Source organism: Perca flavescens, chromosome 20 (genome assembly GCF_004354835.1).
Source record: "Perca flavescens isolate YP-PL-M2 chromosome 20, PFLA_1.0, whole genome shotgun sequence".
NCBI lineage: Eukaryota > Metazoa > Chordata > Actinopteri > Perciformes > Percidae > Perca > Perca flavescens.
In genome coordinates this window covers 26328895-26343749 of record NC_041350.1, presented here as the reverse complement: position 1 = coordinate 26343749, position 14855 = coordinate 26328895, and the positions used below count along the sequence as shown (strand labels likewise).

The 14855-nt window shown below is 37.5% G+C and overlaps 2 protein-coding genes across 2 annotated transcripts; one reads left to right on the top strand and one right to left on the bottom strand.

The window, feature by feature from the left end:
• Window positions 1-124: 124 nt before the first annotated feature.
• On the bottom strand, window positions 125-3176 carry nenf (neudesin neurotrophic factor). The gene is made up of 4 exons (XM_028566474.1): window positions 2952-3176; window positions 2619-2679; window positions 2245-2348; window positions 125-1231 (listed from the first exon to the last, which is right to left on the bottom strand). The coding sequence occupies exons 1-4, from the start codon at window positions 3090-3092 to the stop codon at window positions 1055-1057; spliced, it is 483 nt and encodes a 160-aa protein (XP_028422275.1). The 5' UTR covers window positions 3093-3176; the 3' UTR covers window positions 125-1054.
• A 4473-nt stretch (window positions 3177-7649) lies between these two features.
• Window positions 7650-13853, top strand: pacc1 (proton activated chloride channel 1). Its single transcript, XM_028566394.1, has 8 exons — window positions 7650-7865; window positions 8998-9097; window positions 10212-10421; window positions 11468-11622; window positions 11879-12021; window positions 12261-12402; window positions 12504-12611; window positions 12960-13853. Exons 1-8 carry the CDS (start codon window positions 7830-7832, stop codon window positions 13119-13121), a joined length of 1056 nt encoding a protein of 351 aa, XP_028422195.1. The 5' UTR covers window positions 7650-7829; the 3' UTR covers window positions 13122-13853.
• The last annotated feature ends 1002 nt before the right edge of the window (window positions 13854-14855 follow it).

Below are 14855 nucleotides of genomic sequence, written 5' to 3'. Positions count from 1 at the left end.
AGTCATGAGCTGTCATAAAGAGATCACACATCAAGATAACATCCCCATGGCAGCTTGTGGTAAAACTCAAGTGAAACAAACTCTTAAGAAGTTCCAGATTTACAGACTTTAATAATAATTATACAAAAACAAAATCAAGCAGAAAACACACATTTGTAATCATGTAAACCCTCACAGAGCTGCAGATTCAGTGAGTTTTAAATCACATTAATATTCTACTGAGCATGCATTCACTGAAAACATTTTATACTACAATATAGAGCTGAAGCAATTAATGGAATAATCAATGGACAGAAAATTAATCAGCAACATATCTGGTAACAATTAGTCATTTATCAATCAACAAGGCCAAATATTTGTTGTCTTTTTTCCACTTAACAACTGCAACATTTTGAATTTGGGGTTTTGAACTAAATAAAAGATTTGAAGACACTACCATGAGTTCTGGTAAACTGTGCTGGGATTTTTCACTATTTTCTGAAATTTCATTCAGCTCACGCTCCTTTTCTAGGGAAATAGATGGGGTTGACTTTTAATTTGTTCGTGACAAATGTAGAAGACTATCGCTGTGTAACCACATATAATCCGCCGTAATAAATAAAGTCCCCCCTCCATTTTACTTTTTTTTTTTTTTTTTGCTTTCCTATGCAAAATGACAACGCATGTGCATTTTGATACTAGAAGGATGTTTTCCACATTCATCTGCTGAAGGCATGAACTTTTTGGTAGAAATACTAGCATCACTTCACTTTGTTCATCCAATGTTTGTCAAAACAGCCTTATTTGAAATGTATTTAAAAAAAGATACAATAAGTATTGAAATGGTTCCGTAACAATTAAAGCTCTCACAGATAGAGGATCATGTCAAACTTTTGTTCAAGTAAATATGACAAAAAAGTGTCTCCATTACATGTATTGCACTTGGCATATTAGGCTCATATTAGACATATGATTCTGGTCAAGTAAAGAGAAAAAAAAGAAAAAGAGAGAAAAAAAACTTCTTTATAACAAGACTTTCACAATTTTGTTTTACAAAAAAAAAGGTAAACTGAGATCAAAACTCATCTTTGATCTGAAAATGAGGCTGGTCCTCTGGTTTGAAGGCTTCATTGTAACTTCCATCCTCAGTGAGGATGCGTGACGCTGTGTAACCCACAATCGGATACTTTGCTTTGTACGTGCCTTCAAATATACTATCCAGAGACTCCAGCTGCTCCTCAGTGAGGCCCGTCTGCGGATGTAAAGATAGAAGAAGAAAAAAAAGAACTTTAATTAGCATTTGTCATATGTTGTACGAATTGTGAAGCCCTTTGAGGTAAATTTGTCATTTGTGATTTTGGGCTCTGTGAATGAAATTGACTTGGCTATTACGGTTTTACATTTACGGCATTACTTTCATTTTTAGATTTACCGTAAGTCAACAAAAGTACATTTTTGTAGCCAAAGAAGAAGTAATTTGTTACCAAAAATCTAAATGCTGAAAAACATTAGTTTTTAACCAATCAATCCTTCTTTTCCCGTTGTTTTTTTTCACATTTGAGTTCCAATACATTACTCTTAATATTGATTGCTTCATTTATTCCAGAAGTCTCGATGAGATCAAGATCTCTTTTGCAAGAGAGACCTGAGAATACATTATACGGTATATTAACAACACAATATATTTTTCATTACAACTGGACATTTCAGTCACAGTAAGCAGTCTTCAAACAAGCATTATTCGTTTATCCCCTGAATAAGGTGCATTTTGAGCCCCTTTTCTTGTTCTTTGGAGGGTAAAAATGCCCTGGAAAATATTCCCAGAACTAAATTTAGACCTGGATCCTGCTGTTGAAACACAACGAGTTTCTCAGAAGGTTCCTAGTTCGGGGGGGTTCCTGCGGTCGAGAAGCGACTCGCGGCTTGGTGTGAAAGATGTGAGAATAGGTAAGAAGTGGAAATTATTTATGCAATCAAATAGTGTTTATGGCCTATCCAGTCCCAGTGTTTCCAATATGTAGAATAGTGTTTAGGCTCCCCACCCAAATAAAATAGTTTTTTTATTTATTCCTTTGAAAAGTCTACAGTGTGCACGTATGGTTCATTCAGACAAAACTGTGCAGTTTCAGTATAATTACGTATAGCTTATCAATGCCATGCTGTTTTGCAGCCGACAGTCGGGCGTCAGATGTCGGTGCTCCCCACCCATGGGAGTCAACCACAACACATACATTCTCAACCTTTGAGAAAACACACTAAACTTACAGTATCTGATGTCAGGTCAGCTGGGTCCAGAGACATCTTAGCCACAGCCCGAGTGGAGTCTTTACCAACCAAGGCGTTGTATGGTGCATCTTTCCCATAAAATTCTGCATTTGGTAAAACAAAATGTTTTTTTATTTTATTTATTTTTTAAATCAGTTAATTCTGAGTGGATAAATGCATGGTCTCAGTTTAGATTTCAAATACCATGGAGAGGGACTGAAGAACTTTCAAGTGGGCATCAATGTGTCAATTTGATTTTCCTTATACAGTTATCTTGAATGAATAAGCAAATTTAAAAAAAAAAAGTTTAAAAAAAAATCTTGTAAATCATTGTAGCTTCATTTCAAAGGGGTTGAGTGGTGGGTTGTATTTACCTTTTCCCTTGGTAACATCAAATACAACTCCTTTTACTGCCATGTAGATAGGCTGCCCCTCCTAAAACAGGGAGGGGAAAACAACAGAAAAGAGAGATACGACATACATCGTTATTATCGTTATGTACACATATGCATTAGCCTGGAACCCCATAGGGAAACCCCATAGACATTATATAAGAGAAAAAACCCAGACCCAAATCCGAAAGATTCGCTGAGTAAATTTAAACTGTGCTCTCGCGAGAACTATGGATTTCCAGGGTACATATATGCACGGGTGCACAGACAAACACAGACGCAAAAACTCACTCTAGTGAGGTTAGTAAACTTTACCTCGCTGCCGTCGTATCTCGTCAGTTCCTCCTCAGTGAACAACCGGACAGGTTTGGTGGATGGTTTGTGTTTTAAGTTAAAGTCTTCCGCTAAAGTCGTAGAAAGGACAACATACAGGACACAAATTCGCGCTGTTGCCATGGCAGGACCGCTGTTTGGACGAGTTTGCCGCGGAAACTGTTATATATATGTCAATGGGAAACTGCAACTGTCATCCACTTCCTCGTCGCTGCTCTATTGAGTTGGTGATGCATTTACAGCCGTCGGATATTTTAAGAGCGTCCATACAAACTGTATGGCAAAGTGTAGCCTACAACAGTTCGTTTTTGGAAATAATTAGCCTAACGCCTTGAATGGTTTCATTTAAGAGCAGTTGTTCGTAAATGTATATTTTTTAAATATATCATTCAGTTGGTCCGCCTTTTCCACGCTTTCTGTTTTTTTCTTTACATAATTATTAATTAAATTATTAAATGCTTGCCCTGCAAAATATAATGTCAAAAACCATTGAGGTGTCCTCTCCCTTTTTGTTTCATGAATGTCCTGTATGTACAGTAACCTCAACTAGCCTATATTGGTCCAGTGAACTAAGACTATAATAAGGGAGGATTGTACAATTATAAAAACCTATAATAATTGTTCAGTCCTCCCAAATTATAGTCCCAGTTCACTGGACCAGTAACTATATAGTTGAGGCTACTGTACATAGCCTACTGGACAACACACAACACATGGTGTGCTAAGAATGCCAAATACAGTGCACATGGAAGAGGAACATACATGGTCCTGTATTAAAGAATACTAAAAGAAATAAATCAACTAAAATAATGAAAGGTGTATTTGTCCCTGACTAGTCTGCCATTGTTAGAACCACTAACACATGTATAGCACTTTATATATTGTCTTTCATCACTGACTTCATTTAAAATCAGCCTTTTCTAATTATCTCGGTAATATATTCACCAAACTTCAAACAACTGAAAACAAGCAGTTTTCATACAGCAATATAACAGTAACAATTACTATCACATGAATAATTATAAAAATAATGGTCACAACTTACTTATAATAACAGTGCTTTACTGAACAGCAACATGCACCTGTTGTATTTTAATGTAGGCTGATAACAATAAGGTAAAAACCACTGCTGAGTGAACAGAAAAGGCTCCAGGATGAACAAATCCTGGCTGTCAGCCTGGTCTGGACCACAGAATAAATATGGTAATTTAGGTGCCTCTGCTTTTGTGCAACCCAATCAAGGCTAAATTCATCCATGATAACTGGAATATCCCAGCTTAATCCATTATCCTGGTTTTGTGCAATAGCCTTGTGGTCTTAACCCTTGTGTCGTCTTTGGGTCAAATTTGACCCGTTTTCAAAGTTTCTTTATCAGAAATATGGGTTTCTTTCAACCAAATTAACCAAACATAGCATGGGTGGTTCCCAATTAAGTTCTTCGCAAGTAAAATTAATGATCACTGCTTTCATAGAATTTTGGGTGTTTTATTTAATTTTATTGCATTTGTGTTCTTCCCGTGTCAATTTTGACCCGGTGGTGCAATGGGGCACTTTTGTGCTCAACAGCAGATGAACACACACACACGTACGTGAATGCACATGCGGAGACACACAAACACCCCCACACACATGCACACACATACACCCCCCACCCCCACACCCCCACAAACGCACACATTCATACAAACAGCAGCTGAGAACTACCTCATGTAATTGATCACATTATTGTGCTTTCCAGCACATGGAAATGCACCCAAACACACACACACACACACATGGACAACAAACGTGCACATGTACACGTGTGTGCGCGCACATACATTCACACACAAACACACACTCACAAACACAACATACTGAAATTGGGCAATGGATCATTATGATTTTCAGGAGATGAACACACACACACACGCGTGCACATGCTTGCTTGCACACACACACACACACATACAGTACACACACACAAACACACACACACAGAGACACACACACACACAAACACACAAAAAGAGTAGCTGAGACCTGCAAAAGATTACACTATTGTGCTTTTCAGCACATGAACGCACACACACAAACACATGCGCATTCATACACACACACATGCCCAAACACACACGCCCACACACACACACACACACACACACACACACACACACACACACACACACGTTGCAGTGGATCACACTACTGTTCTTTTCAGCAGATGAACACGCACACACACAGACACACATGTACACATGCAGACGTGCACATGCACGCATGCACATACGTGCACACACTGACATGTGCACGAATGTACACACACACAAACACACACACACACACACACACACACACACAAATACAAACATACAGACACAACTTCAAACTACAGTTTTGTAAACTTGTTGTTATAACACCTTTGATGTGTCTTTTCCTATAAAGGGGCCAAGTAAACTTTCCGTAAATAATTTTTTTCCTTTTTGGTAGCTCTCCTTTGTTTGTGAATACAATTGCATTCGTTAATTTTAACCTGGGAATATAATAATTGTCACATACCAGCCATTAATCCAAACACAACTTTCTCAATATCTCAGATCTCAACTGATTTTACTCAGAAGGTAGGTATACTTTTATGTAAATGAGGTCTGTTGACCATAAATAGAACAGAATAAGTGTAAAACTAGTTGAGATGAATTGGAATGAAGTTGAATAAAAGTGGTAACACAGATTTGAGTGATTAATTATAATTGCCTATGCTTTATAAACACGCAAAGCAGATCAGGTCACTTTTTGCCCAGGAAGACACCAGGTGTGATTATTGGCTGCCATTCAAAATAATAAAATGGTTTCAAAACCATATCCTGACTAATCATTACCATTCACCAGTCAGTGATTATCCACAAACATAGGTTCATCTGATCTTAACTCTAATGAAAATAATTCATAATTTATGCTTATTTTACCCCTAAAAAAGGTATTATTTCATGTAAATGAAGTTTATTCACCATAAATTCCAAAAATAAGTGTAAAACTAGTGGTAATGAGTTGGAATGAATTTGTTAAGAAGGTGTAAAATAGAATTGGGTGATAATTCATACTTTATGCTTTATTAATAGCCAAAACAGACCGAGTCAATTTTGACCCGGGAGGACAACAAAAGTGGGATTATTGGTTGCCATTAAAAAAATTGAAATAGTTTCAAAACAGTATTTTCACTAAACTTTGATTTATACCAGTCCGTGATAGCCCGTCAACATATGTTCCCATTGATCTCAACTGTTAGTCAAAATAATTCATAATTTCAGCTTTTTTTAACTCAGAAATTAGGTATAATTTGATATAAATGCGTTTTTTTGACCATATATAAAAAGAATAAGTGTAAAACGAGTGGTAATATGTTCGAAAGAAGTTGATAAGAAGGTGTAAAATAGAATTGGGTGATAATTCATACTTTATGCTTTATTAATAACCAAAACAGACCGGGTCAATTTTGACCCGGGGGGATAACAAGTGGGATTATTGGCTGCCATTCAAAAAAACTGTATTTTCACTAAACTTTGACTTATACCAGTCCGTGATAGCCCATCAACATATGTTCCCATTGATCTCAACTGTTAGTCAAAATAATTCATAATTTCCTCTTTCTTTTTACTCAGAAATTAGGTATAATTTGATATAAATGCGTTTTTTTTGACCATATATAAAAAATATGTAATATGTTGGAAAGAAGTTGTTAAGAAGATGTAACACAGAATTGGGTGATAATTTATACTTCATACATTATAAACTGGCAAAACAGACCGGGTCAATTTTGACCCGGGAGGACAACTAGTGCATGGTCGACGGGAGGAAAACACAAGGGTTAATCTAATCAACAGACGGCCCCCAGACAGAGACAACAAAAGTTCTTCCTCCTGTATGCTAAGTGACAGACATGATCTAATTAGCACAATAGCTGCAGAGGGCAGGATTGATTGGGATGCAGTTTCCCTGCCTAACTCAGCGGCAGCGTACATTGTGAATACATCAAAACATAACAGCACATTAATATCAAAGATCAGAACTGTTTTAACTTTTTGTAAACTCAACAGCAATAAACCCTTTTTCTGATTCTTATATGGTTGAAAGTTTCAGAAAAATGCTAGTGACTGGACCTGGAGTTGGAAACGTTTTGTCAGACTAATTAGGCTATTTTGTTAACTAGTTCTTAACAATGTTGGCAAATATCTATAGGGAAACATGCTTACGATATGCAATTATTTTCCAAGGATGGCAAATACATGTCCCGCCCTACTCTGCCTCTGATTGGCTTATCCTGACATTCCTACCCTACTTACCACACCACTCCAAGTCCTCTTGCCAAAACTTAACCAGAGCATCTTTGACATAAGTAAATATATATATTTTTGACATAACAATTATAACCAGCAGTGTTTAGAGTAAGTCAAATTAGTCCCACATTTACCAGCTGCAGCATGAGTGGCTTACACATGAATGCATCAGCAATTATAATCCAGTGATTTAATATCTATCTTTCAGCTCGGATCGTGGACTTTTACGAATTGTACATTAAGGCAGCACTAGGTATCAACCTAAGGGAAGGACGAAGGAAACAAGGAAACGTCGAGGACACATGGTTTACTATTGGTGGGAGGGACTCATTACCATAAGGTGGGCGGGCCTAGGCCAGACCTTTATCGTCGTCGCCCATGGATGTGTGTGGTGTGTCTCCCTTTAGAGCGGAACACTGGGAATTATACTTCCTTGAAATGTATCTTTTATTTAATAAAAGTAGTTTTCAGGCTTCGCGCAGATAGCCCGACGGGTCTACTCGAAGAGCAGAAAATAGCTTGTTGTAACTGAAGGAAGTGCAAAGGAATGCTCGGGAAAGAAAACTCCCGGTCATACCAAGAGGTAAGGACAACTGTCTATTATCTTTGGTGTTTGTATCAATAATCCGAAGACAACAGCTTTGCTATCTGTAATGTCCTCACGCCGTGAAGGGGCCACACACTGTCAACATCATGTGACTGTACAGCGGACGGCTGCTGTTTAAACATGAAATTAGCTGACTTCATGTTTTCTGTCTGCTTGCTCATCAAGTAAGCCGAAGTTGCAGACGAATATGATGTCTGCTCTAAAATATAGCCATTAAAATGTCACCAGGTGCTCCAAAACCCAGTTAGGAGTTGTTGGGAGGATGATTGACAGATTGGTGATGCGTTGTAGGCTATGTTAAAACACTGTAAATACTAGTGGTGGAAGAAGTATTCAGAACCTTTACTCAAGTAAAAGTACTAATATCACACAAAAGTTGACCACGTTACTTAGTATTAAAGTTTTCACATAAAAACGATGTTCAAAATAGTTCTGTCAATCAAGTGTTCAAGGCTAGTTATTTCAGCTGTACGGGTCAGTAGATTGTTTGGTAAGTTTGATTTCTAACAAATACATGTTATAAATGTTATACACAGGTTTTGTGCGCACATATTTTCATTGTTAAAGTAGGCCTAACTAGTAACTAAAGCTGCCAGATGAATGTAGAGGAGTAAAAATTACAATATTTCTCTCTGAACTGTAGCGGAGTAGAAGATGGCATTGAAAGAAAAGACTCAAGTAAAGTACAAGTACCTTTTAAATGTGTACTTAGGGAGAGTACTTGAGTAAAGGTAGGCTACTTAGTTACATTCCAGCATTGGTAAATTGACCTACCTTATAAGACCTAGTTTTTATTACTGTCAGCGGTGGAGGAAGTGCTCAGATCTTTTACTTAAGTAAAAGCTGTGGTAGCTTATTCTTCTGACTTGATCTTAATAATTCATACTAATTTACTTGTTGATCATATTTTGTATTATTAATCTAAAGGTATCAAATAAATGTAGTGGAGTAAAAAGTACAATGTCTCACTCAGAAATGTGGTTGAGTAGAAGTATAGTGGTTTCTTTTTTCAAATATTCATAATGTACTAAACTTTGATTTTCTTTGTGTGTGTGTGTGTGTGTGTGTGACTATGCTGTCCTTTAATGTGTCTTTCTTAACCTCACAGTTCAATGATGATGATAATGAAGACACACAGTCTCCGGGCTTCTTTGACGATGCCACTGAAGACCTGAATAGCGACGAGCCGACTGACCGCGTCTCGCAAGGTGATGACCAGCTGTGTGAAAGAACACTCTTATCTTTTTTTTTTTTAATCTTTTTTTGATTTAATTACAGTGCAATACAAGTGATCAACGTGAAAAAACATATGACGCAATACAAGACAAAGGTGGAAACTCGACTAAACCGAGTCTATAGCCACGACGTTCCACTTCCGGGACGTTCCACTTTCGGATGTCCCGTTAGCTTCCTCTTTTTTTGTGTTGGCGTTCTAACCTCCGGTGGATTTGTGAGGACTATGGTTAACTGCTCCTCAGATCTCTGCAGGGTAAATCCAGACAGCTAGCTAGACTATCTGTCCAATCGGAGTTTTCTGTTGCACGACTAAAACTACTTTTGAACGTACCGTACACATGTTCCACTAAAACAAGTTCCTTCTAGGTTGCGCAATATTATATCGAAAGTGTCGCAATAAGTACGCAATATTTTTTTATATTTATTTTTATTGTTTCTAATATGTCCTGTTCTGTAGACATGGTCGTTATTTATTTATTCAGTCCAATATGACCATCAGTTGAAATAAACCTTTATTTGTTATGCATTCGTGTTTTCCCATAACTTTTGCAATTTTACATGTGTGTTTAAAAATATTGAAATTAATATCAATAGCGCAATATTCATAATCAATATCGCAATATCACATTTTGTCAATATCGTGCAACCCTAGTTCCTTCCCGAGGCTGTTTTGCAGCACCGCCCAAGACGATTGTGATGGTCTAAAGAAAGGCCAATAATTGAGAGCACGTTTTCCTCATTTTCTTTGTCTGTCCCGGAATGCTGTGTGGACTCGCCAGACCCTCCTCCGCGACGCTGTGGAGGAATGTCTGGCGATGCGATCCTAGACTAAACCTAACAGACAAAAAAACAGAATAGCACACGAAAGACAAAAGACACTCGCCTCAGAGTCTCACATTTCATACATTTTTAATTGGTCACTGTGCTTTAATGAGCTGCAGCATTCTGTCTGGGTTTTAGTGTCCCATGAAGGTGCAGATGCTGAACATAATTTAGCACTACTGCCTATACATAGTCATTTTTGGACCCCATAAAAGTAATACCTGATGCCTGACCCCCCCCTCCCCCTGCACACTTTCATTACAGAGGATGACATCAGGGAAAACAGTCCACCGATAAGATTCAGCAAAGCCTGCCTGAAGAATTTCTTCACAGTGGTGCTCATCTTCATCTACCTGCTGCTGACCGGGGTGGCGGTGTTCCTGGCCTACCAGACTATCTCTGACTTTCTGGAGAGATTCCACCACCCTGTTATGTCTGTCACCTACAAAGAGGTTGACTCGTTTTCCCCCCCAGGTGTGCATAAATAATACACAGGGCGGATCATTTGGGACCAGGACTTGGTTAGGTAACAGGCAGTGTGGTAGAAAGATTTTATTTAAGCAAGTATACAAAAAAGTATGCAGAATGGTCCTTTTCCAGGGTGTAAAATATATATATTATTGGATCAATTGTAATGTATTAACATGTCAACATTATTTTGATATAGCAGCTGGTCAAAGTAGAGCCAATTTTAACTACTTCATATACTGTTGGCTTGTTTAATCAAGCTTATTTCATCAGATTTCATGACCTTAATCGTATGTTTGATATTTACAACCTTATTATTATGTAAGTAAGTAACAACTATAAATGTAGTGGAGTTAAAAGTACAATGTTTGCCTCTCAAATGTAGTGGATCAGTTGTATGAACTATCAGTAAAATGGAAATAATCAAGAGAAGTGCAGTACTTTAGTAAATGCACCACTGCTGTTTTTTTAAAGACTGAATAGAGATATTATAGCTGTCCTGGCCCATACCCTTTTTCACTAAGTTAACCTGGCCAAAAAGTGTATTTAATAGCCAAAAATACTGTAATTAAACAGTATGAGACTAATGTTAGCATGCAGCTTTGAACCAAAAATGACAATGTGTTATGCAGTGTAATAATTAAATAATTAAGTTAAAGCTAGCAGTAATGAAATCATCAGCTAACAATAAAGCATGACACAGTTTGTACTGTAGTAGTAGTAGTAATATAGCCAACATAGTGTGCGTTATACAGTATAATCTGAATGCTAAGTGCCTCTAAAGTACTGCAGACTTAAGAAAACAAACTTGTATTGTAATCCAGTTTGTATTGTTGTGTTCCTTGCTGATTCTACCCACAACCTTTTGTAATGGTGTTATGAACTTTAATCGGGCTATTGATATCATACAGTGAAATGTTGAGTTTACTTTACACTGATGTACATCATATAAATGTAAAGTAGACGCCCAATACACAGCCAAGAGCTTGCTACTGTATTTTTATCTTAATACCCAAGGATTGGTTATTAATTGTGTTTTTTTCTTTGCGCAGGTATCGCTCTGTATCCCGGCAAAGCTCAGCTGTTGAGCTGCAGACATCACTACCATGACTACATCCCACCTTTAGTGGACCCAGGCAAGCATCAAGAGGGAGACTGTGTGATTAATGATGTGACTTACTTCGGGCCATTTACCAATGAAACTGAGGTCAGCCATAAACACATTCAGCTGATTCAGCTGTGATTTCATAGACATGAATTACAAGTTGCAGAAATATAAAAAAACCATGTATGTACAATGTAATCCTGAACATCTTTTTAAATGAATGTTTTTTTAAGATACATTTTTTATTGTATATGTCTTTTTAGGTTTGACTTAGATTCTTCATTCTGAGAAAATGACCCATTTTGAGTTTTTCTGTTTTGAAGAAAGAGTAAAGTAACTCTCACTTTCGTTCCCACAGAAAAGAGCTCTGGTGGTCCGCGGCCCATCTGACGTCAGAAACAAGGAGTTGATCTTCATGCAGTTCAGCCTAAATGAAACCGAAGAGGACTTCAGCGCCATCTCTTACATGCTTTTTGCCAATTTTAGTGACTTGACTGAGAGGTAACTGCAAACAAACACGTATACCGTAGATCCTGTTACGCCTGACTGGTGTGCAAGCTGAAGTGGGGTCATACAGGATTTGTTTTGCTCACAACACCAATAATGCACTGACCGCTTGATAGTTTCCAGTTTATCATTTATATTCATGTCTTAAGAAACAAAAGTGTGATTTTACCCAGTCTGATAGTAACTTGCATTTCCATTTCGACTTGAGTGATATCTGTTTTCTGACTCTCTAGTGCAAACAAATCCGACTTTATGAGGGATTGTGAGAGCAATTACTCCATGTGGACTTTCTCCGGAGGATTCAGAACCTGGGTCAAGATGTCTTTAGTGAGGACGTCTGGCAAAAACAATGAAGCCGTCGAGTTTCGGCAAGAGGTATTCATGTCCGACCATTGTACACATACTTACGTACGTGATGGAAATTGCATTACTTCCTCCTTACTCATTGATTTCATCATTTATGTTGGATCTTCTAGTCCGCTGTGGTAAAATTCAACGACAAAAGGCCTGCATCAGAAAAAAACAATGAGCTCTTCTTCGCTGTCTTTGAATGGCGGGATCCTTTCATGCAAGACATCAGACTGGTAAGTTCTCCCAGACATTTTAACCTCATTAGAACTAATCCGTCAACATCAATGTATCAGTTTCTAGTCTCACATTGCCAGACGTATCGCCACAGCACTGTGTAAGCGCTGGAGTGTGATCTGGCTACACCGCTTATCTATTCTAGGATAGGAGAAACAATGCTCTGGCTTGTTTGTATTTCATTTAAACCTGTCAGGACCATCCTGGGCGACACTAAGCCGTAGACGCAGCGACGGTGCCCCTAGCAAAATAGAAAGCGGAATGGGGAGGGACATAGGCTGCAGCAATGTACATCCATTGAGCCAGACCAATCCGTTTCTAACTCAACTTTGCTTACTTCCAAACAGATAGTGACTGCAAATCCCTGGAACTCTGTAGCCATTCTCTGTGGCGTCTTCATGGCTCTCTTCAAGGCTGCTAATTTTGCCAAACTCACGATTCAGTGGATAATCAGAATGCGTAAGAGGCATCTGAGGAATAAAGCCCGGGAGCTGAACCAAATAAACTGAAAACGCTTAGCAGAAAAGCACTGGTGACACAATCTGACGAGATCCAAATGGTCCAAGTGAGTTTTTTTAGGTCACTACTTGTACCATTTTCTAATCATTGGTTAAGATGATCAACACTGAGGAATGTTTACCCATAACATTTGTTAGAACATAACACTTTAGAGATACAGTGATATGTTCTAACTGAATACCACTGTGAGATTAATCATTTCCCAAAAAAAATGGCCAGTTAGACAAGAATTCAGAGAATTGTTGGTTGTTGCCATTTCCAAAGATGAGGTATTTTCATAAATGTTTTGTATGCATGTAAAGGAATCGTTGCTAAAAGCTGAGGCACTCAACATGTTTGTTATAGTTTGAGATTTCTAAAAGATTTTAATGGTATGACTGTTTCAAAACTGAGAAAATGTGAACTTTGGTCAAAATGTTGCTGGATTTTATAATCTTATTCAAAAAGGGAATATTGTAGCATATTTTATGTTTGCGTCTTACTTTTTTCACAAGGCTTTATAATTATATTGATGACTCTAAAGGGATTATTATGAGCTACTTTTCTTCTGTCAGAGTGATCTGCTGTTTTATTTCAAACCTGTTCAAACCTACTGTTGTTTTTAATTTGATTTAACATATGGTTATTGTTGTTAAAATGTACTTGAATTACTGTCTTAATTATGTTGCATCTCACCCACTATGTTGTTGAAATATTGGAAAATAAAAATATATTTGAATGCCTGAATTGTACAGTTTGTGGTGAAGAATATATTATTAACGTATACTTGCTGCCTAAAGTTGCAGAATTTGATAAAGTATAGATAGATCAATAATGTGACTCTTTCTTACCTGTGGAAGTGAGCTTTACCAAAATGATTTTTTATGTCATTAGCCTGTGCAATGTACAACTAACATGCAGCCAGGTGAATACCCACATGTATCACATTTACCCTGTGGTAGAAAGTAACCAAGTGCATTTACTGTAAAGTAATGTAGAAATTTGAGGGACTTAAGTAATTCCATTCTATGCTCCTTTATTTTTTTTTAACTCCACTACAATTTTTTTAAAGATTATTTTTGGGGCATTTTAGGCCTTTATTTATACAGGACAGCTGAAGATATGAAAGGGGAGAGAGAGAGAGAGGGGGAATAACATGCAGCAAAGGGCTGCAGGCGCTGCATCGAGGAGAGGAGGCGCCCCCACTACAATTATTTCATAACTTTGCAGATTCAGATTATTAATACACAATATAAATCAACTAATAAATAATGATGTATTATAACAGGTTAAGCTACCCAGCAGTTTTAAAATGTGCCCCACCTTTACCAGCTGAAAACTTAAAGTGATGCACACAATGCATCAATAATTATAATTCAATAATAAACATTAAATATCTGAAATGGGCCATTCTACATAATGAGCAATTCTACGTTTGGTATATTTTGATGCTCATACTTTCGTGCTTTTCTTGAGTAACAGTTTGAATGCAGTACTTTTACTTGTAACAGTATTTTTTTGAACTGCAGTATTGTACTTCAGTACAGTAACGTTAAATGTTGGCTTAAGTCTTTTTTTGCAAGGGCGTATTAAATGAGGATTGTCATCAAAAACTGCTCCAAACTTACAATTATCTACTGCACTGCGTTAATTAAGAAATATAAAACCTGTATAAACCTTTTAGTTTGCCTGAACAGCGATGTTCTTGAACGCCTCTAGCTTGCCGTAGTTCAGTTGGGGGCGAG